Source organism: Alligator mississippiensis, chromosome 2 (assembly GCF_030867095.1).
Source record: "Alligator mississippiensis isolate rAllMis1 chromosome 2, rAllMis1, whole genome shotgun sequence".
In the NCBI taxonomy this organism is placed as follows: domain Eukaryota; kingdom Metazoa; phylum Chordata; order Crocodylia; family Alligatoridae; genus Alligator; species Alligator mississippiensis.
In genome coordinates, this window is record NC_081825.1 from 57,536,601 (window position 1) to 57,557,447 (window position 20,847).

The 20,847-nt window shown below is 38.8% G+C and overlaps 1 protein-coding gene across 10 annotated transcripts in view; it reads right to left on the reverse strand.

The window, feature by feature from the left end:
* FRYL (FRY like transcription coactivator) overlaps positions 1 to 20,847 on the reverse strand; it is a 323,785-nt gene that overhangs the window by 111,803 nt on the left and 191,135 nt on the right. For 8 of the 10 annotated variants that reach the window (XM_059721714.1, XM_059721716.1, XM_059721717.1 and 5 more), the window contains 13 exons: positions 19,551 to 19,595; positions 16,977 to 17,080; positions 16,367 to 16,475; positions 15,427 to 15,513; positions 13,023 to 13,194; positions 12,178 to 12,310; positions 11,762 to 11,869; positions 7,579 to 7,816; positions 6,645 to 6,830; positions 6,453 to 6,539; positions 6,084 to 6,352; positions 5,466 to 5,661; positions 1,649 to 1,773 (listed from right to left, as the gene is read on the reverse strand). In XM_059721714.1, the coding sequence (XP_059577697.1) occupies positions 1,649 to 1,773; positions 5,466 to 5,661; positions 6,084 to 6,352; positions 6,453 to 6,539; positions 6,645 to 6,830; positions 7,579 to 7,816; positions 11,762 to 11,869; positions 12,178 to 12,310; positions 13,023 to 13,194; positions 15,427 to 15,513; positions 16,367 to 16,475; positions 16,977 to 17,080; positions 19,551 to 19,595 (1,859 nt within the window). The remainder of the gene's footprint in view (positions 1 to 1,648; positions 1,774 to 5,465; positions 5,662 to 6,083; positions 6,353 to 6,452; positions 6,540 to 6,644; positions 6,831 to 7,578; positions 7,817 to 11,761; positions 11,870 to 12,177; positions 12,311 to 13,022; positions 13,195 to 15,426; positions 15,514 to 16,366; positions 16,476 to 16,976; positions 17,081 to 19,550; positions 19,596 to 20,847) is intronic. The other 2 variants (XM_059721713.1, XM_059721715.1) reach the window with 1 other exon arrangement.

Below are 20,847 nucleotides of genomic sequence, written 5' to 3' on the forward strand. Positions count from 1 at the left end.
AGGACCGAGCCCTGCGGAACCCCACTGCCCACATCCCTCCAGGTCGAAAATGACCCATCCACCACCACTCTGTGCATGCGGCCCTCCAGCCAGTTAGTGACCCATTTGACTGTGTAAGTGTCGACGCCACAGTCCCCTAGTTTTTTTAATGAGAATGGGGTGAGAGACAGAGAGAGAGAGGTGAGAGAGAAGTTAAACCACAAAACCAACGTCTGAGTCCATGGTTTCCAGAAGCCTTAAAAGTTTGTCTCCTCTCTCACCCAACTACAAGTTGGCCCAAGAAAAAATGTTCCCACACCTCACAAACCTTGCTTCTCTCAGTTGCCTGAACCATAAAAGCTACAATACTACTATGAAGTGCAAAAGGCCATGAAGCCTAACATCTGAGGCAAAATCTGACAGTTCTCACTGGTGATCAAGAATAATTTTGGGTCTAGAACCAGTGGTTTTCAACATTTTCAGACTCAAGGCACCCCTCAGAACTCAAAAAGACCACAACGGGTCATAATGTTTTTATTATTGTGGGTCCCTGTTTGAAATCTCTGGGTTTACTTAAATTATGTTTGCACACCTAATAGTGCCAACACTGTATGGCACCCAGTGACACCCTTGAAAGGATCTCAAAGCACTCCGTGATGTTGAGGCACCCTGGTTGAAAACCACTGGTCTGGACTGTGAAATCTATTTTCTTAAAGATAGACTATCAAGGATCTGGAGTTCAAAATCATCTTAATGAAATTATCTTCTGTCAGTATTTTCTGCCTTTAGTATTAGAGAGATTACCATACCATACAAGACTAAGCAAAATTACATTTAAAATATTGAGAGTTAAAAGAAAAAGAATCGTAAATCACTATATGCTTTTATATGCACACAACTATCAATGTAAACTAAGTCAACTGCTCACTATTTTGGCACTTTGATACAATTATCCATTTAAACTTTTTCATTAGGTCTTTTCTTCTTAAATGATTTTTGCTCCATCTATAAATATGCCACCTGAAAACTACAGCATACTAAGAACTACTAGCATGTCTTAGGCTTCAAATATAGTCTATACATTAATTACCCTGGACTGGAATAATTTATACTACTGTATTTTTTCTCCACTATTTTTTCTAGAGCATGGGTACTCAATCCCCAGGCCGCAGCCCGGAGACAGGCTGTGGTGGGTCAGCTGCTGGTCTGCAGCACGGTTGGCTACTGGACCTGAAGTGGCCGTGGACAAGCAAACTGCAGCCCCCTCAGAGCCAGGCAGAGAGGCCATGGCTCCTTCTGCAGGGCCTGCAACAGTGCAGGGTTTGGCTCACCCCCTGCCTGTGGGGGGTGGGGTATTCTTACCTGTCCTCTGGCTGGCAATTCCAGCCGCAGTCAGCTGTGACTCCTGGGCTGCGGTTTGCGGGCCACAGCATAACAACTTTATTCTCTAGAACAGGGGTTCTCAATGCCAGTTTACCCCACTGTAAATGCATTATATGCATATTTGCATACTACACATGTAAATGTGTTGTAAGCAACCTGAATCACTTATTTCAATCCTGTTAGATATTATTTTAAGTGTGTGTTTTTAATTTTAGTCCAGGATCTGATTTCTGAAGATTTACTTCATAATCAATTAGAAATAAAACAGTTCTATCATAATATTTACCTAAAAGCTCCTGGGTTGGTCCTGCCAAGTCCCAGCACAAGGGATTCGGTAATTTCCATGCTCTCAGAGCGCATCATTGGAACTATGTGCTTAAACAAGGATGAAGGGGACGGAATGCCAATAATCTTTAAAAAGAAACAAAACAAAGGTTTTCCAGTAAGTAGTTACATAATATCCCATCAATAGCATTATTTTATTTATTTATTTTATATATATTACAATATTTCCAACATTTACTTGAAATAGTGCTAATAGAAAGGAAATTTATCTTCTGAGGTCATTACATCAGCCTTTATGTAATATATTTTCACACATTAGTATTTTTCTCCTCTTCCTTTGTATCATCTCATTTCTAGCTGTAAATTGTTGATAGATTCACAGCTTCTACTCTTCCCTTAACTTCTAAGTGACACTCCTGTCACTTAGAAATGAGCATGCTGTTGGCTCATATTTACCTTATAGTACATTATAACCCCCCACATCCTTCTCTGCAGTACTGCAGCCTAGCCAATCATTCCCCCAGTCTGTATCTGTACAAGTAATTATTCTATCCCAACTGCAGGACTTTGTACTTGTCCTTGTTGAATCTCATCTGATTATCAACCATGTTTCCAGTCTGGATTCTAGCCCTGGCCCTCCAGAGTGTTTGCAACTCCATCCAATTCTGTGTTATCTGCAAATTTGCTAAGCATACACTCAAATACCATTGTCCAAATTTTTAATTAAGATGTTGAATACCTGACCCTAGAACAGACCCCTGGACAACCCCACCTGATATCCCCTCCCAATTAGATATCAGGCTACTGATGACAACTTGTTGATAATGATGAGCCAACCAGTTATGTCTCCACCTTACAATACTTTCATCTAGTCTGTTCTCCTTAGCCTGTTAATGAGAAAGTTGTGGGAGACTGTATCAAAAGCCTTGGTAAAGTCAAGGTATACCATATCCACTGCTCTCCCTGCCCATCCACAGAGCCTGGCACCTCATCATAGAAGGAAATCAGGTTGGTCAGATATGAGCTGCTGTTGGCAAGTCGATGCTGGGTCTTCCTAATCCCCTTGGTCTCCTCTAGGTGCCACACAACAGATTCCATGAGGACCTGCTTCATAATCTTTCCAGGTACTGAGGCCAGCCTGACTGGTCTGTAATTCACCAGATCCTCCTTCTTCCTTTCTTTAAAAATGAGCAGTAGAGTTGCCCTTTTCCAATCAGATGGCACCTCACCCAACCGTCCAAGAACTGTCAAAGAAATTGCTCTGAAATTACTTCAGGACCCTGACGCTCATCCCATCTGGCCTTGCCAACTTGAAAGTATCTAATGTCTCTAAGTAATCTCTAACCTGTTGTTCTATTACTTTAGGCTGTTTGACTCCTTCTCTATCTTGGCTGCCTATTGGCACTTGTCATCTGGTAGCTATCCCTATATGTGAAGACTGAAGTAAAAAAGGCATTAAATACTTCAACCTTCTCTGCATCATCCATAACTAGGATGGCTTCTGCATTCCACAAGAGACCTAAGATTCCTACTCTTGATATTTGTAAAATCCCTTTTTATTGCTTTTTATGTCCCTTGCCAGTTGCTCTCAAATTATGCCTCTGCTTTACTAATTTTCTTCTCACATGCCTGTGTGATACTCTAATACTTTTCCCTAGTTCTGTGACCAAGCTTCCACTTTTTCTAGGATTCCTTTCTGAGTTCCATTTCATTGAAGACGATGCTATCTAGCCAAGCTAGCCTCCTGTTTTACTTCCTATTCTTATGTGACATTGGGATAGTTTGCTCTGTGCCCTTTTAAAGGACCTCTTTACATATGTATTGTCCATCTATATAAATAAATCTCCAACAATCTTTTTTCTTGTTTTTAGTTTTCTATATAGAACATATGCATGTAACTGTTAGCAAAGGAAGTACTGGCATGGAATGACCTATATTTGCCCTAACAATTCTAGGGGATTGCCTTTACTTGAATGAGGTTTGGACAAAATATAGGTAGGTGAATGATCCACTTTAAATAAAAGTCGGTTACTTTTGATTAAAAAAAGATGGAAATCTCAATGATAAACACTGTGTAAACAATGACAGATGTTGTTTGGAGACTGTAGGCACTATCAATTAATATTTCTATATTCTGTATCCTTCTGGCTGGTGCTCTGCTAGCAAAAAGACTGTATTGATAGGAAAATGGAACACAGAACCTATACCTAACAGCTCATAAGGTAGGCCCATTAACCTAATATTCTGTCTACAGTGCTGGTGTATGAATAATATATTTAAGCAAAGATCCAAGAACATTTGTGCACCACTCCTAATCATGTCAAACCTGCTTTCTTGATAATGATTATGGTTCCTGAACAAATGCTGTGCTAGAACCAGATGCCTTCCTTTTGAAGAATCTGACACCTTCTAGATAAGAATTTGACACCTTCTAGATACTTCATGCCTACATAAAATAATAAGACTGCCTCTCTTGTAACCGAGGCTTCGAGGGTTTCCTTTTTGTCTTGGGATTACAAATCCCTTGGATCTTAGTGTGGCATAAGGGTTTTTAGGTTGTAAGACCTCTTCTGGGTATTTTTTAGCACATATAGAAGCAGCAGCTACAGCGGCATCAAGGCCTTGTTAGAGGATGTATGAGGCACAAGTTTACCTTCAGAAATGTAATAATCCTCTCTGCTGCCCGAAGGAAAACTATACATGAATTTCTCTACAAAACTTCCACTCAGAATCAGATATCACCAGCAGGAGTTGGTAAGTAGCAATACAAAATAACTTTTTGTCCAAATATTTTTTAGGGCTTCTCATCTGGTGTCCTTTTTTGATGGTTTTGCCTTGCTGTATCATTTGTTATAGAGATAACTAATGGGCTCAATGTGGGCTGCATATAAAATGCTCAAAGTCCTAGAAAGGAACTTTGCATCTATGAAGCTCTGATGCTAGTTACAGAGAAGCAGATATTTGCAAAGACAGCTTAACCAAAGAGAATGTCTCCCATTAACAGGTATTGTGGAATGTCCACACATTTGTGAGACTTCTCTTTCTCCTACATCACATCACATTCTGCACAGCAAGTCCAGGGACATCTTTTAGTCATCAGGTATGAAGACAGAGGACACTGGAAGGACCTTATTCAGAAATGTTGATGAGACAGATGCTGAGTTAGGATGCTTTTCTATTTTAGGCTCCTAACCAGAACTATGATCAGTTTATTCAGCTGGCAGGAAAACAAGTTGTAACACTGCCTTTGTAACGGCAAAAAGAATCTAGACCCAGAATGGAAAGTATGCACTGGTGTTCTGGCACTGTGTATTCCCTCAGAGGCCAATAAAGCTAAACATGCCAGTCTCAAAGATAATTACATTTTTGAGGGTGGGTCCCCTCCTCACACCTAGGAAAGAAAACAATATCAAACTATGCTGGCTCCCCACAAACTGCCTTCCTTGTCCTTTTTTCTTTAAGTTCCAGAACTGCTAGGTGCAGAAAAATTTGCATTTGATATGAAACAAGGATGAAATAACTGGTGTCTGCAATTAGGAAAAAAATGCAAAGATCAAAAGTCCTGAAATAGTGATTGACTGCACTACTGGAACCAGATGAGAAAGGAATCACCTTTCTCTTAGCCTGGAATTGTGTAATTCTAGTTGTAATCACTAACATTACAAACATTCTAAATATAGAGATAATAGTAACATAAAAACTTTTTTCCCCAGGCAAATACTACAAGCATCAGAGAAATGAGGAACATCTTATAAGTTCTATTCAGTTCTACTTTTTTGAATTACTTAGAAACATGCAAAATTCCTGGAGGAACCTACTTTAGAATCAATGCTATAACCACTGTCAGGAGTCGACGCCAGCGTCTCAGGAGGGGAACATCTCACAGAACCTGCAGATGTGGAAGAGGTTGTAGAACTTGCTGCACTGCAGCAAAGAATCAGGTAGTTTCTCCAGAGCCCAATGTAGGAGTCACTGCTTGTAGTAGTATTTACTTTCTTGGCATTTATAGGGCTGCTATGAAAGAAAAAAAGGTAGATGAATATTTACCAAGTTAGAAAATGTAACTAACTAACTTCATTTTATTCTTCACTGATTCTATTTCTAAACTGCATACATGGTCTAACTAAAAGGCAAAAATCTTTAAAGCTTTAACATAGGATAGTCTGATTACATTATTCATTGTATTATATAGCAAACTCAACTGGAAAAATATATTACTGCTAAAATACAATATAATCAGAAAGCATATTTTAATCTTTATAGCATCAAATTTCCATTCCAAATTGAGTAATTTTAATTTTCTGTTACGCTAGGTAAAATAATGAAGTGGAGCTAAACAGCAGGAAACAATAGCAATACTGCACTGTAATTTCAATTAATTTAAAAAGAATATATTCAATATATTATATTATATTCAGTTAACTAAAGGAACTTACTTTATGTCAACTTGTGGAGACAACAGTTGGAGTCTTGTGTAAGCGAACATCCAAGCATAGCTAACAGCTGTGGGGCAATGTTTTGGAAGATGTTCTTGTTTCATAAAACTGGAGAGGCTTATAATCCATGGATCTTGACCCTGGGTCACATGTGCAAATATCCATATATGTGATGGACTGACCACATCAAACTGATGGCTGATAGGTGAGGAGCTCCAGTCAGCTAACATTTGTAAATCTATTGAACTAGGGCAGTATAGTAAAGTAGTCTGTGTGTTCAAGTCAAACAAAGAAACATCAAGTTACTTTTTATTTGCATCACTGTCTAAAATTTTTTGAAAAGCAAAACCCTCCACTCAAAATGCTTACCTGATCTGCCCCAGTTAGATGTATGAAACTTTCCAGAATAGATGAGCTCAGTCTATCCATTACATCTATTGCCAACTCATCATCACCCTGCAAAGAAAAACATTATGCATGAGAATCTAGAAGCTGCTCAGAGAAGTCCCATCATGCAACTTTTCAGTGAAAAGATACACAAAATGAATCATTTGCTGTTACCTTGGAAATTTCTAAAAGTGCAAACAAGGCCCTTATTTCTCTAAGAACACTGACAGCTAATCTTCTGGTTGCAGGCCTTGTGCTACAAAGAATGACCAATGCAAAGCCTTCCACCACATGGAATACATTAGAATAAAGGGTCCTCTCCAGGGGAAGGGTGTGGGCAGCTCCATTTGAAACACCACGCTAAAATAAAAAAGCACAATCGATTTTAAAAAGTACAGAATATATATATTTTCACACATAAGCATGTGTATAGTGTCTAGGAGTGTGTTAGTTCAATTTTTTGCAATGGTACAAGTAATTAATTCTAAAAAGGTCAGAGAGTTAGATGTTAATCCAAACTTCCTTGTTCTCAAAATTTCATGACATTAACACTCATGAGATTCCTAGCTCTTCCCAATACCAATCAAAACAATCATGAGAAAAGTTGTATAGTTATATAGCCTTTCCTTGTATAGTTTTGGGAATTCTACTTGCTCCTAAGACAAGTGCAAAGAAATGCAACTTATTTTTAAATAATACACTAACCAGTCTCAAACTAAATGAAAATTATAATATCTGTACTTGTTTACTTCAAACTAGTCAGTCATCCTTATTAATAATATTTCTGATTTCAGAATGCGACTTTCACCAAAAAAAAGTGATAGTGATTTCTTAGTATGGAAGTTTTATCCCTACTTAACTAGGGACTCTTTTACATTTCAAAAATGTATTTTTAAAACACCAAACAAATTCAGCAATATGAAAAAGATAAAAGGGTACATAACTAGTATATAAAAAGACTAAATCAGATTACAAAATAACTACCCATCACATAGGAGACAACAAATTACCATAAAAAGATTTTTGAAAGATAAAAATATTTTAATTTGACAGGCATTTAGTAAGGAGGAAATGGTAACTGTACAAAATGCATGCAGCATTATAATACCTGAGAATCTTGGGTTTTATTGTGCATCTGGGCTGCTTGTTTCCATTGATTTATTAACTGCACTAACATCTTTACTGCATTGTCTAGAAGTGTGGGATGGACATCAGTCACTTCACGCACAATAAAATAAACAAATCCTGAAAGAACATCTTCCCGCCAGTCTGGAAAATCGAGCATTAATGCCTGGAGAGTATTGAAAGCCAAAGCACGCAGTTCTTCATCCATGTGAATTGTCAGCCTGTTAATGATATATGATTCTGTTAGAAAACTTCACCACCCCTTCAAATGCACTAGCCAAAGGCCTTTTAGCACTGGTAAACTGGTGTCAATTTTTCTCCTTAGAAGGTACAACATGGAGTATTTTTGTGCTGGAAGGCTTAAACTATTTTCCAGCCTACAGGGCTGACTTGTTCCTGAATTAGCACACCTAAATCTTTGAAGCTGTATCCCAAACATAAAGCAGAATAGATTTCCACCTAAATCAGAGATGTATAGCAGAGCTTTCATAAGTGGAGAGCTTATTCTACTCACACAGCATCTGATGAATTAAGTCTCTGCTTACGAAATCTTCTGCTATACAGCTGGGATTCAGTTAGTCTATAAATCTATCCTGCCTTCTGCCTGAATTCAGACTAATAAAGCTAACTACCTCTTTCTGAATGCAAGTGCCATATTGCATCAAACCAACGGTCCATCTAGTCCAGTACCCTGTCTCCAACAGTGGCAGTAGATGCTTTAGAGGGAGACCATATGAACAGGGTATGTCTAGAGCAGTGGTTTTCAACCTGTGATCTTCAGACCCCTCAGGGTCCACAGACTATGTCTACAAGGTCCACAAAGATGATTATGATAATTCAAAAGTATGACCCACATTTACAATTGAAAGAGGTCTAGCACCTCCATTTGAAATTTTTTAGGAAAAAATGTTGAAAACCACTAGTCTGGAGTGTTCTCATCCCTGCCATACCTCCTTGGCATTAACCATCATTGGTTTAGAGATTCATCCCTGACTGTTCTATTAAATAGCTATTAATAGAGCTATCATCCATAAATTTATCTAGTCTTTTTCTGAACTTGGCTATAGCATCTGCTTCTACAATCTCCTGTGGTAATGAGTGCAACAAATACTGTATAAAATAGTACTTCCTCTTGGTATAGTACTTATACATGGTGTATAAAATAGAACTCTCTTGGTAGTTTTAAACCTGTCTCCTATTACTTTCAGTGAGTACCCCCTAGTTCTAAAATTCTATGACTTGGTAAGTAACAGTTCCCTTTTCACTTTGTCCATATCCTTAATGATCTTACAGACCTCTATCATGCCGCACAGCTGCTCTCTTTCCAAATGGAAGAGTCCTAGTTTGTTTGTTTTTTCAGTCTTTCTTGGTATGGCAACTGCTCCAGGTCCGTGATCATTTTGGTTGCCCTTCTCTGTAACTTTTCTATTTCTACTACATCCTTTTTTGAGGTGCAGAGACCAGAACAGCACACAGTATTGAAGTTGTGGGTGCCCCATGGATTTGTGTAATTGAAAACAAAATGGAAAATATAATTGTGCAATTTCATTCTTAATGATGCCCAATATTTTTTTTTTGGTCATGACTGCACTTTAGCTGATGTTTTTAGAGAACTATCTACAATGACCCCAAAGTCACTTTTGAGTTGTAACAGCTAGTTCACAACCAAGCACTGAATATAACTGAGAATATTTTTCCCCCGTGTACATTAGCTTGTACTTGTGAATGCTGAAGTTCATCTTTCAATTTTTTGCCCATTCACATACAGAGCTCCCAAGCAGACTATTTAACAATGTATGCTCCTACCACAGCAGAGTAGAGCAATAACATTTAAATAATTAAGGGTGAAATCAAGTAATTTTGAAGAGAAAGGACCACACGTTCAGGTGGGCACACTTTTGTATTCGACTAAGCAATGCCTGCAAATACTTCAGGCTTCTGAACAGGCATTCTTTGGCATTAGAAGTTACTTTTTCAGGCTAAAATCAATATAGTTATACTTTTGTGCAAAGTTGGCTTAACTTGGGCATGTGCCAGACATGGTCTCCTTCTCTGTCAATGGACTTTTTCCACTGATGAACAAGAACATGTATCCTGATATTATACAAGGGTCCATCGGCAAGTAACGCCTTCTAACTTTTATCTCGTAAGTAGGCCATGGACATGGAAGGTGTTCTTGATGATGCCTTGCCTAAGCGAACCACAATAAACTCAGAGATCTATGTCAAGACTGTGAAGAAATTGGTACATTACATGCAAAGAGCCCATCCCAGCAGAGGTGTCCGAGGTGCTGCTTCTGCATGATAATGCTCAACCCCACCCACAGAGACAATTTCATTATTTAGATAAACTGTGCTGCTCCATCCTATGCATAGCTGGACTATTTAGGACAGACTATGAGTGTGACATTTTCAGGATTACAATGAAGTACTAGAAGCCGTGTGACAGTGGATAAAGTACAAGGCAAAAGAATTTTACAATGTCAGGATACATGGCTTTTTTCACCCAGGGGCCTTTTTAAAAAAACGCCATTGAGAGAGACATTAACTCATAGCTGTGTTTTACAGTTTTTACCTCTCTCACAAAGCAACCCATTGTTCCACTTAGACTTCACACTCCACTGAATCTCTCTAAAATTCTGTTCCATGGCCATAGACTATAATGGAGTCCTTCCAACACTTTTAGATTCCCAAGATGTGGGTCTTTAAGACCTACTTTAAGACCTTATTCCTGCTCCCTAGCAGCCACCTTTACACATCCTCCCTCCTACTAGTTCCAGGTACTTCCTGATCAGCTGAGCTAAATTTTTCTTCTTCCCTGTCTTTTTCAATATATGCGGAACAAAAACATTGATTATGGGAAGGGAATTTTTATTCTACTTCATACATAAACATTCCCCCTGCCTATAGCACAAATCCCTCATTCAGCTACATCAGAATGTTGGCAACTGTCAATCCTCTGGATTATAGTGTATGCACAAAATGTCTATCACACCAAAACCTTCAGTGCAAGAGTATGGAGTAGTGGAGGCTGCCCTAGACCTACTGTTCCCCCTTTAGGCCACTGAGACAGAGTCCAAAGGCCATGGTGAGTCCAAACATTCAATGCCACAATGGTTGCAACTTCATAGATTTTATAGACATTTGGGCTGGAAGGGACCCCGGAGGGTCATTGAGTCTAGCCCCCTGCCCAGGGGCAGGAAGTCAGCAAGATAAATAGGATCCCAGCAAGATAACTTCTGTTAGCAGACAAAACAGTAGATTAGAGCTGCTGCTGACTGCCTAACTCCTCAGTGAGGGCACGTTTCTGTCACAGTGATGTCTCTTAGCCTGTCTCCAACCAAAGTGTAGCCACAAGGCAGTGGGGGCTAGGGTTTTGAGGTTCCCTACATTTGCCTTACTCAGGAGGCTGCAACAGTGTGGTATTTTATAGGAGCTACCTCACCACGAGTAGCTGTGCCACATGGCCACCAAGCCCTGCAGTTGGATGCAATTTATGGTCAGAATCATGAGCCCTGATAAATAATTCAGGCAGAAAAATGAGCTGTGGGTGGCACTCATATGCTCTTCACTTCAGGGAAATGAAAAAATAGAAGAATACAGGTAGAGAGGTTAGCCAAGGAAGAAAAAAAAAAAGAGAAACAAAGCAGAAGAAACAAAATTCAAGCCCTTTTCAACTCTGTGGCTAAATTTTGATAGATCTGATGATGTCAAACAAGAGAGTGTCTTCACAGTGTAATCAACAAAAGAAAAAGATAGCGATGAGAAAAAGTCGCATCTAAATAGCAAAGGAACTGAAATATAAACTTCTACTTTTCTATAAATGGTCTCTCTTTGAAGGTCTATTCTTCTGTGCAAGATCCTATCTTTCAGGTGTTTTTAAAATAAGATTAAGTTCTTCTCTGCTACTGTTTTGTCTGTTAAGTGAGGAAAAATAACACTTTTAATGGAATACTACCAGTTAATACATTTACTATATTTTTGGCCTTGGGACTGAAATTATATGTATAGCTTTTTTAAAAGACATCTAGCTACAACAGTGTAAGAGTAATGATCCAGGAACTATATGAGAAGCAAATATTTTTAGGGTGTTATCTTCTATTGGACAGCTGAATAGTTGGGATAAAGTTAGACAACCTTTTGAGAGGAAGGCATTCTTTTACTTACCTTGCTAGCAATTCAATGAGATCAGTCCTGCTCATGCCATCTGGAATCAATCTTGGGATAGCAGCAATACAAGTTCTGAACAAATCAATCTTGGGTTTTCTCTCACCCCTATGCACCAAAGAAAAGTTAAAAGGAAGCCTACTTGCAGCAATGCATCTCCAAATTTTCAAAGCTCCGTTCAAAGCCCAGGTAACAAATTAAAGTTTTTAATAATAATACTGCATTATCAGCAGCAGCAGCAGCATAATTGAGCTGATTTGCAGTTAAGTTGGTACTTTTGATGGCAGATTTTATCATCAAAATAAAAATGAACATGTTAAGGTACTGATGAAGTTACTGCTATATTTCATTAAGACACAGAAATTAATTACAAGGATATGGCAATAATTATGATTAAATCATAATATGCTACATACGTAATCATGTCCTCAGGTTCCTTATTGGACATCTGCACACTAGTCATGCACATTGGCCTCCCAACTTCTTTGTCCAGATGTCTAAGAATGCTATCTAGTGCTTTTCTGACTTGAGGGTAGTATATTGACATTCCTGAAAAGTCAAAGAGTTCAGCATCACCTTTCAACTTTAAAATGTTATTTTCAACTTAGTTACATGCCGTATTTGATATTTCTTTAAGTTAAAACAGGTATCTTACTGTACAAAGGATAAGTATTTAAATATCCAATTTCTTAACTGAATTATTGCACAAATATCTTAACTTTAAAATAATAAACTATATTATTATATAAAGGTAAATAATTATTCCTGAAGGAATATGAGAAACTAAGTGGAATGAAATGGCATTTAGCTCTCCTATTTCTTCAGTCTTGATGACAACCTAGCCCTCAACAATAACTCAAAGACAGCTCAATGTCTGCTCTGCTCTTAAATTATACATGCAGGAATGGTTGTTTAGAGACTATTCTATTAGCAGGGAAACAACAGAAAACAACAGTTCCAACCCCAATCATCCCTTATGTCCCTGGAAACGGTCAAGTAACCATACTAGGATAGGTTTCGGGCTGCTCTGTGCTATCCGTAAAGTGCAAAGCAGCTAGATAGAGAGCTAAGGATGTGGTCTCTTGCACCAGATTTCATACAATTCTTATATACTATGAAAATTTTTTAATCTCATTACCATTACACACATTTTTTTTTTAATCACAGGTAAATATGGAATACAAATTTACAGTTTCAATATAAGTAAGTACGTATACATGCATTTAAGCCATCTAGACACTTATGAAAGAATACCACAGACCTATAACTTTTGCTTCTTCATCTGTCAAAGTTTTATTAAGAAAAATTTTCTTTACACGCAGAGTGTTTCCTGAGGGAAGAACAACTCCTGTTGTTGGCATTGGTGGTTCACCATCTTTCTGCTGTAAACTATCTGCTATCACAAGGAAGACTCTGAGGCCTACATTCATCCTCTTTGAGGAGAGAGAGGGAAGAGTTGTTAAAAAACAAAACAAAAACAGGAGAAATTATAAAAGTTCCAGTCACATTTCCTGTTTTGCTTAACTACTCACACATTTCATTTTTTGCTTAGCTACTCATTGTAACCTCTGCCCCTCTTTCTCAAAAAAAAAAAATAGAAAGTCACTATTGTTCCCTCTTTGAACAGGATTGTCTCCCTTCTCTGTTCCTCAAACATGGCAACAATCACACGGAAATAAGCAATTATCTTTTCAAAGTTTTGCATAGTATAGATGCTGTGCACTGTATGAAAATATTACTTTGGGCAGGGATTATAGGGAATAGCCGCACCTACCTCAGTCAATACATTAGGGCTTGGAGGGATGGATCCAGAGGGGGTGCAGTACCAGTCACATAAACACATGTTCATACATGTGCACACACATGCACACCTCCCTCTCCTGCCCACTTTGGCTGTGTGTTATATATGCAGTGAGCTTTCCAGAGCTCCTGTGGGTCTTCTTATGAGTTTACAAGCTGGTGTACCCAGAATCCCTTCTTTCAAGCAGCTCCGGAGCCTACAGCTGTTTAGTACTTCCCTCCCTCATCCTCCACCCCCATTTAATTCAGCAGCAAGGAAAAGGAGGGGATGAGAAGCAGTAGCAGTGGCAGCAGCAACAACAGCTCCTGCTTTGATGGAGGCCAGCCACTCACTGCCTCCCTTCTCTTGCTGCTGAATTGGGGGGGTGGAGCTAAGAGCAGTAGGTTTCAGAGCTAAAAGAAGAGACTGCAGGCGACATGCCAGTGAGCTTGTAAAGCTCACAGCATACGGCGAGCTCCAGCAGACCTCACTGGCATCCAAGATCACAGTGGAGGGTAGCAGCCACAGCCACACCACCAGTATGTCACGTGTGCGATGAGCTTTTTTCACTGCGCATATGCTATACTGCCAAAGGGAGCGTGGCTGCACCCTTGGTTCTGTGATCCCACATCCACCTATGGAGGCTCCCAGTTCTTTTACCCTGTTATAACATGCTGAATACTAGGCCTGTGCAAATAGGGAAGTATTCAATTCAGATTCGGCTGATTCAGAAGACAGTGATTCGATTTGGATATTCAGATCACTGTCCTGAATCAATTCGGCCGAATCAGCTTTGGAAGATTCAGTGCTGATTTGGACAGATTTGGATTGACCAGAGAGGCAGGTTCCTCCAGCTGTGCCTGCCTCTGCCCAGGTGGGGGGAGCCACGGGAGAAGCCACCATGGCTGCCCTGCCCGGCCCAAGCCTAGTCCTGGCACTTAATAAAAAATAAATAAAAGCCCCATACTCACTGGCTGCAGGAGTAGTCATTGGGGCCTCTGGGTGCTCATGGCAGAGCACCCCCCGGCACAGCATGGGGCAGCAGGGATTGACCTCCCCTGTGCGGCAGCTGCCCCACGGCACAGATGCAGCACAGCTTGGCAGGGCGCCGTATGCTGTCTGGGAGCTGGGGCCACTGGGGCTGATCGCAGCTGGGCTCCACTGCCCTGTGCTGTGCGGGGGAGGGGGGGGGGTTTGCCATGAGCCCCCAATCACTGCTGCTGTAGCTAGTGAATGCAGGGCTTTTTTTTTTTTCTTTTTTCGGTGCCAGGAGGCTGGGCCGGGCAGACAGCCATGGGAGCTTCTACCACGGCTCTTCTGGTTGTGCCTGCCTCTGCTCCAGTGGGGGGAGCTGCGGGGGCTATGCCCTGCTGCCGCTTGCCCCATTCCACCTGGAGCAAACTGTGCCCACATTCCCGCCCCCACCCTGCCCCAGCTGAGCTAGTGGCAGCAGGACAGAGCCCACACTCCCAGCACTGCCGCGCCTGCATCCCACCTCCCGCTGGGCAGCTTGCCCCAACCCCAATCCCTCCCTCTCCCACGCCCTTTCTCTTCTCCAACCAATTTACCAGCTGGAAGCAGCTGTCAGCTGCCTGTTTAGTCTATGGCCAAATCTCCAAATTGGCTGAATCTTTTCCGAAGCTCTTCCGAATTGATTTAGATGCTCTGAATCGATTCAAAGCTTTTACTCGGTCTCCCGATTCGATTCAGATTTGAAGATTTGGTCCCCAAATGGGGCCGAATCTCCTCCAAATCGAATCAACTACTAAAGTTCACACAGCCCTACTGAATACCTGCCTTTAGTTCTTTACACATTTCTCTGCAACAAATAACGTCACAGTAACATAACGAATGCTCAGTCACAAAAAACTTCAAGTGATTTTACCTCTGGGTTAATAGTGAATGTTTTAGGTGATTTTCCAACACTGAGAAGATCAAATATTATTTCTTTCATTGCAAAATCCAAACGTTCCTATGAAGAAAAACATGACATTAGATTCTCTTTGTATTCACATGGATAACTTCGGCACCCACACAAGAAGCCTAATGTCTTGCTAGCCTATAAATAGCTAAAAAAAAGTTTTTAAAAATATTCCTCTTGGTTTATAATCCCTCAAAAGTCAGGAATGGTAGTTAGTAACTCAGTGAACTGCAGGAAGTAAAGGGATTGTCTCATCATTCATGTATCTGAATACTGTGCTGGAAGATTAAATTCGATCCCTGGCTCTGTCACAGAGCTCTTACGTGATAACAAACTTTTTTATTTTTAAAAGAGGTGGTCCCAAAGGAAAGGAAGAATGATCCAATGGCTAAGAGGGTAATTTTGTTAAGAGATGAGGGGTTTGTCCCACCTAATCTCTCAATGAGAGTGTTGTAGGAGGTCCATTACATGGAAGATCAGGAAGCAGCCAGATACTATAGTGATAGGTATCATGTTACTACTCAGAATTGACAGCCTGTATATTTCATACTTTAATAATGCCTATTGGTGTTCCAGTCTAAAAAATTATATATATTACTGCTCAAATACCATGGTAATGGTACGTTATAAATGTACGTAGCAACATCTCACCACATAACATAGGAAGGCACATCAGGAGTCATTCAGTCTAAACCAAATCATGTTCAGACTTAACTGTAATTTAGGTCACTGGAAAATGGTTTTCAGCTTTCGTAACTGCCATTGTTCATAAATAGTCGATCGTTAATTGTCATTACTTTTAGGTTTATGTATCAATTTTATTCCTGATGTACCTCTGCTAATTTCAGTGCAATTGCTCCAAGGATAAATTTGGTCTTTTAAGCTTCTTTCAGGGGGATCTTACCTGAGCAATGAACTGAATAATCTTCACAAATATATTTAGAGGCGTGTCTCGAGGGACCACACTACGTGAGCCTTTTGGAAAAAGTGCTGATACAATGCTCATGAGACGGCTATAGGGATTTAGAAACAAACATTACTAACAAATCCAATTTCTGAGAAAAAGATATTTTTTTCTTTAATAAAGATGGGTATTTTATAATTAAATTGGAATTTTTGTTCCACAATACTATATAGTCAAACAGGATTAAAAATGACACCCAAAGTCATCAAACCCAGATCCCCTGCAGTTTCAAGCAACCACATCATACAGTCTCTTTTATAAAAGTTATCAACTTCTACTTGGAAACTCAGTTAGGTTTTGTGCCTCCTTCATTTCTATTGGAAAGCACCCCCCACAATGCTTTTGTATCATATGCCCTCCTAGATTTTATTTCTGTATGCTCAATAAAGCAAGTTCTGTTGGTCTCCACTATTAAGGGCTCTCTATTCAACTGACCATTCTACTAGCCACTGTCCAGACCCGTGTCAATTTAAATTACTCTTTATATAATTAAAAACAATGTTTAAATAAATTATAAATTGAAACATACTTTTGTGTATAGTGTACGTACCTTTGCGTTACAGTGTTACTTTCACATTTTATTCTAATAACATAAACCCACAATAATCTGTAGAGAGATTCCAGTGCAACTCGAGACATTTTTGGATCTTTATTCTGCAAAACAAATTTGAAATGCAGTTAGTAACCACCATTGAAATACTCACCCAAAAGCCTTTTTTTAAAAACTTTATTCACTAGAGAAAATTCTAGTATTTTGAAGTTAATTTTAAATTGTTTTAAAAAAGAAGTCTGATGTATTAAATATTTGCAATATCAACTTAATTAAAATATATTTCCACTACTGTATGCATGTAAACACAAACTTCAGATTATTTTGCACGATTCTGTCAGTTTGAGAGCAAAGGAGTAAGCTGATCCTTCCTTTGAGATGAACTTCAGGAATTTACTGCCTCAATTTCTTCTTCTTATGCCTACAATGCTGTTGAAAATGAGTATAGCTCTCCGTATGCTCACAAAGCACAGTTCAAATGCAGGGCTGATGTCCAAACCTGCTCCTGCAGTTTGACTTTAATGCTGACTTAACATGACTGAAGTTTGTTCTGTCCTTTTTCTCTTGACCCTGACTCTCAGGATTTCTGCCTGCAAAGATCTCCTGTCCCTATTACTAGTTCTCTCATTCTACTCAAGGGAACCCATACCCTTTGAACCTTGGCTTGAAGCTAAAGAATTCTATCTTGCCTGGATTCCATTCTAAGACTACATGAGTCACAAGGAAAGGTCTCTCTCCCGACAGAGACCCAGGCCCTGAAGTTCTTTCAGAGAATGTTCATGGAACTGAACAAACAAATAGATATGGCTTCCCATAAGAACCATGGAAAGAAGATGTAGATTAAAAAAAGGTTGGAACATAACAATTACAAGCAATAAGATCACGTAGCATTCTGTTTAACTCGCATAGTGGAGAGGCTGTAATTTTGAATGTTTGCTTGAAGGGAAATACAGGATATCTAGGCTTCATTGAAAAAGTGTTTTAAAGAAGGAACTTGAATTAAGCTCAGTGTATATAACATATTACGGTTTTCACTTTTACCAACATTTACTTCAAGAGACAGTAGATCCTCATGTTCACTGAAACAAGTCTGTCTATTCATTGTTATACATTCAATCAAAGTCTTTAGCAAAAATACACTATCTTGAATTTTCCGCATCAATGGCAATAAAGTTCTTGAGTATAATATTTAAAGAAACTACCATTTTAAAAGGAGGGTGAAGTTAGAAGTTGAGAAAAACTTATTACTGGCTTCTAATGAGTGAGTTAGGAGAAAGGAAGCAGAGATTCAAATAGTTGATGAACAATGTTCCAAATCTCTCTATTATTGATATCTGAGGAGATTTAACTTGTAGCTATTTCCAACCAGTTAAGATCAAGATTTCCTTTTCTGTAGGAACAGCAGACAAGCTGTGCATCTGCTAACATTGTATCTATAGAATTAATAAGCATTCATAATTAAAAGGGTAGCATGTTTATAAAGGCAGCACTGAAAAATTTAAGTCAATCTCAATCATTTTCTTTTATTGCTAAGCCTTTTCACACTTTCATCACTTTCCTATAAGCAGATGGCAAACCAACACATATGCTTGAAGGAAATAGGTTTTAATTCTAATTGCAATAAATTATGGCAATTATAGCAAAACGTCAATAATGCTTACACAATAGAATTACAGTTTCTTCTCCTTAAATCTGGACTTAAAACCCTGACACATTCCAGTTTTATCTAATACATGTTAGGGTCTTACTTGAAATACTTTGTTCAGTTATTTTGTTGCAAAGATAACTCTGTGTTATTCCCTAATAATCTTCTTGGGTTAATATACCAGCAGGGTATGGCATGAATTGTCAAGAAATCTTACCAAAGTATTACCAAATAAAAAACAAAACAAAACAAAAGAGAGTGAATGTACACTGGTCTTATGTGACACATTAAAATGATTCAATGGTACAAATATCTCAGTGAAGGCAAGAAACAAAAACAGCATTTTTTCCACGTTAGTCAAATGTAGTCACTTACTGAAAAAAGTACTTTTTAATACTGAAGTTAAACTTTTCTTCTGTTCTGAACTAAAACAATTTCTACTTTTTAAAACCTGCAAAACCAACAGTGTTAAAGTCTTTCAAGTTAGTTCACTGCAAATTATCATATTAAATTAGTTCCACATTTTTATTGTGAAATAGGCTTCCAAGTCTGCTCGCATGCAAAACATTTTTATTTGTAATACATGAAACAGAAATAACCAAATGTCTAATGTAAGTATTTTATTCCCTACTATAAACATGCACTTATCAACAAACTGTGTTGCAAAATTGTTGCTCAGTCTCACAAATCTATCTTCTCTCAGATAAATTGGTACTAGACCATTTGTCAAACTTTCTCCCTTTGTCCTTCAGGGAAAAAAGCTCTGACCAGATTACTTATGTTTTGAGCTGTTGCTTCTTGATAGTGCTGAAGGCAGCTGTACAGAACCAAACAAAACACAGAATGCAACAAAGAACACAAAAACAAAATAATGCAATTACAGGAGACAAAGCAACTTTTCACTGAGTTATTACAACATTTTAACTCACCTGCAGCGTTTCTATTTGCTTTCTGATACTGTTGTTAGATGGCATCTAAATAAAGCAATGTGAAACAGCAAAACATAACAAACATGAGAATGGGAGGCACATGCATGTTAGATGAAAAAAAAAGCACAAAACAACATATAGCTGTATTCTAGGGACTCTATTCAGTAGAAATACAGTTTGCTGACAACAGCAGTGAATGCTCCTTCAAATACCATGGCTTGTTTGCAGTGGACATTTTTTTTTTGCCTTATGGAATTAATATTAAAGTGTTCTCTGTCGTCATTTTCTTCTACATGACATTCTTTTTCCCATTTAGGAACCTAGAAATCTTTCTCCCCCTAATGGTCAGCAGAGGTAACAGACTCCCCTACCCCCATATTTAAGGAACCTGCTTATCTTGTGATGAGTTTACTAAAAAGTGGCCAGAGCAGATCACTATATTTTAACTACTTTTTTTTTTATCATCATGGTGGCAGACTACTGCATTGATTCAAGGAAGTACTTGAGTGAAGAAAAAAAAAAAAATCACACTGATGTATATATTTCTGTATTCTTAATTTCCACAGACTTTCTGCACAGACAGAATTGAAAGTTATTGCTATTGCCCTAGGCCCTAAATGTCCTGGGATCTAGCTTCTAGGTACAGAATATACCTAAGAGACCACTAGTTTCTCTGCGCTATACTGTCCCAGGTTCAATCATTGGACATTCTTAAACTGGAGCAGTAGAAGAAAGAGGGGTTGCTGGTAGGGTGCTTTCCATGACAACACCACAGTACTGGAACACCCATGTTAGGTGTGAAATAGCCCAAAAGTTCTGACCTTTAAGGCACACTGCAAAGCCCATGTTTTTCCCTAGCTTATGAGAAGCAAGCTTGTGAGAATAAATCAGTGGTTTGAAAATATTATGGTTTCGGTCTAGTTTACCCTGCCCCCGCTGGTGCTCAGACATAACCTGCTAAAACTCTAATGTTGATCATTATAATTTAAAAGATGTGACGTACACCTAGATCAAATGGATAAGCAATCTTTATTATTGTACATATAGCTTGGTAAATTTACGCAAATAAATAATATAAATGTTATCATCAGGAGATCAGATAAAAATAAGGGAGTGAGAGATTGAGAGAGGAACTTACTGGGCAATTCACAGCTTCAAAAAGTAATGGGATTACATATTATACACTGCATGCATTTTAATTAGCTCCAAAAGGCAGAGGCACAAATTTAGCCATAGTGAAACAGAAATATAGCTGGGTTGTAGTTTTAATGATTCACTCCAGTGAACTCCCAGTCCA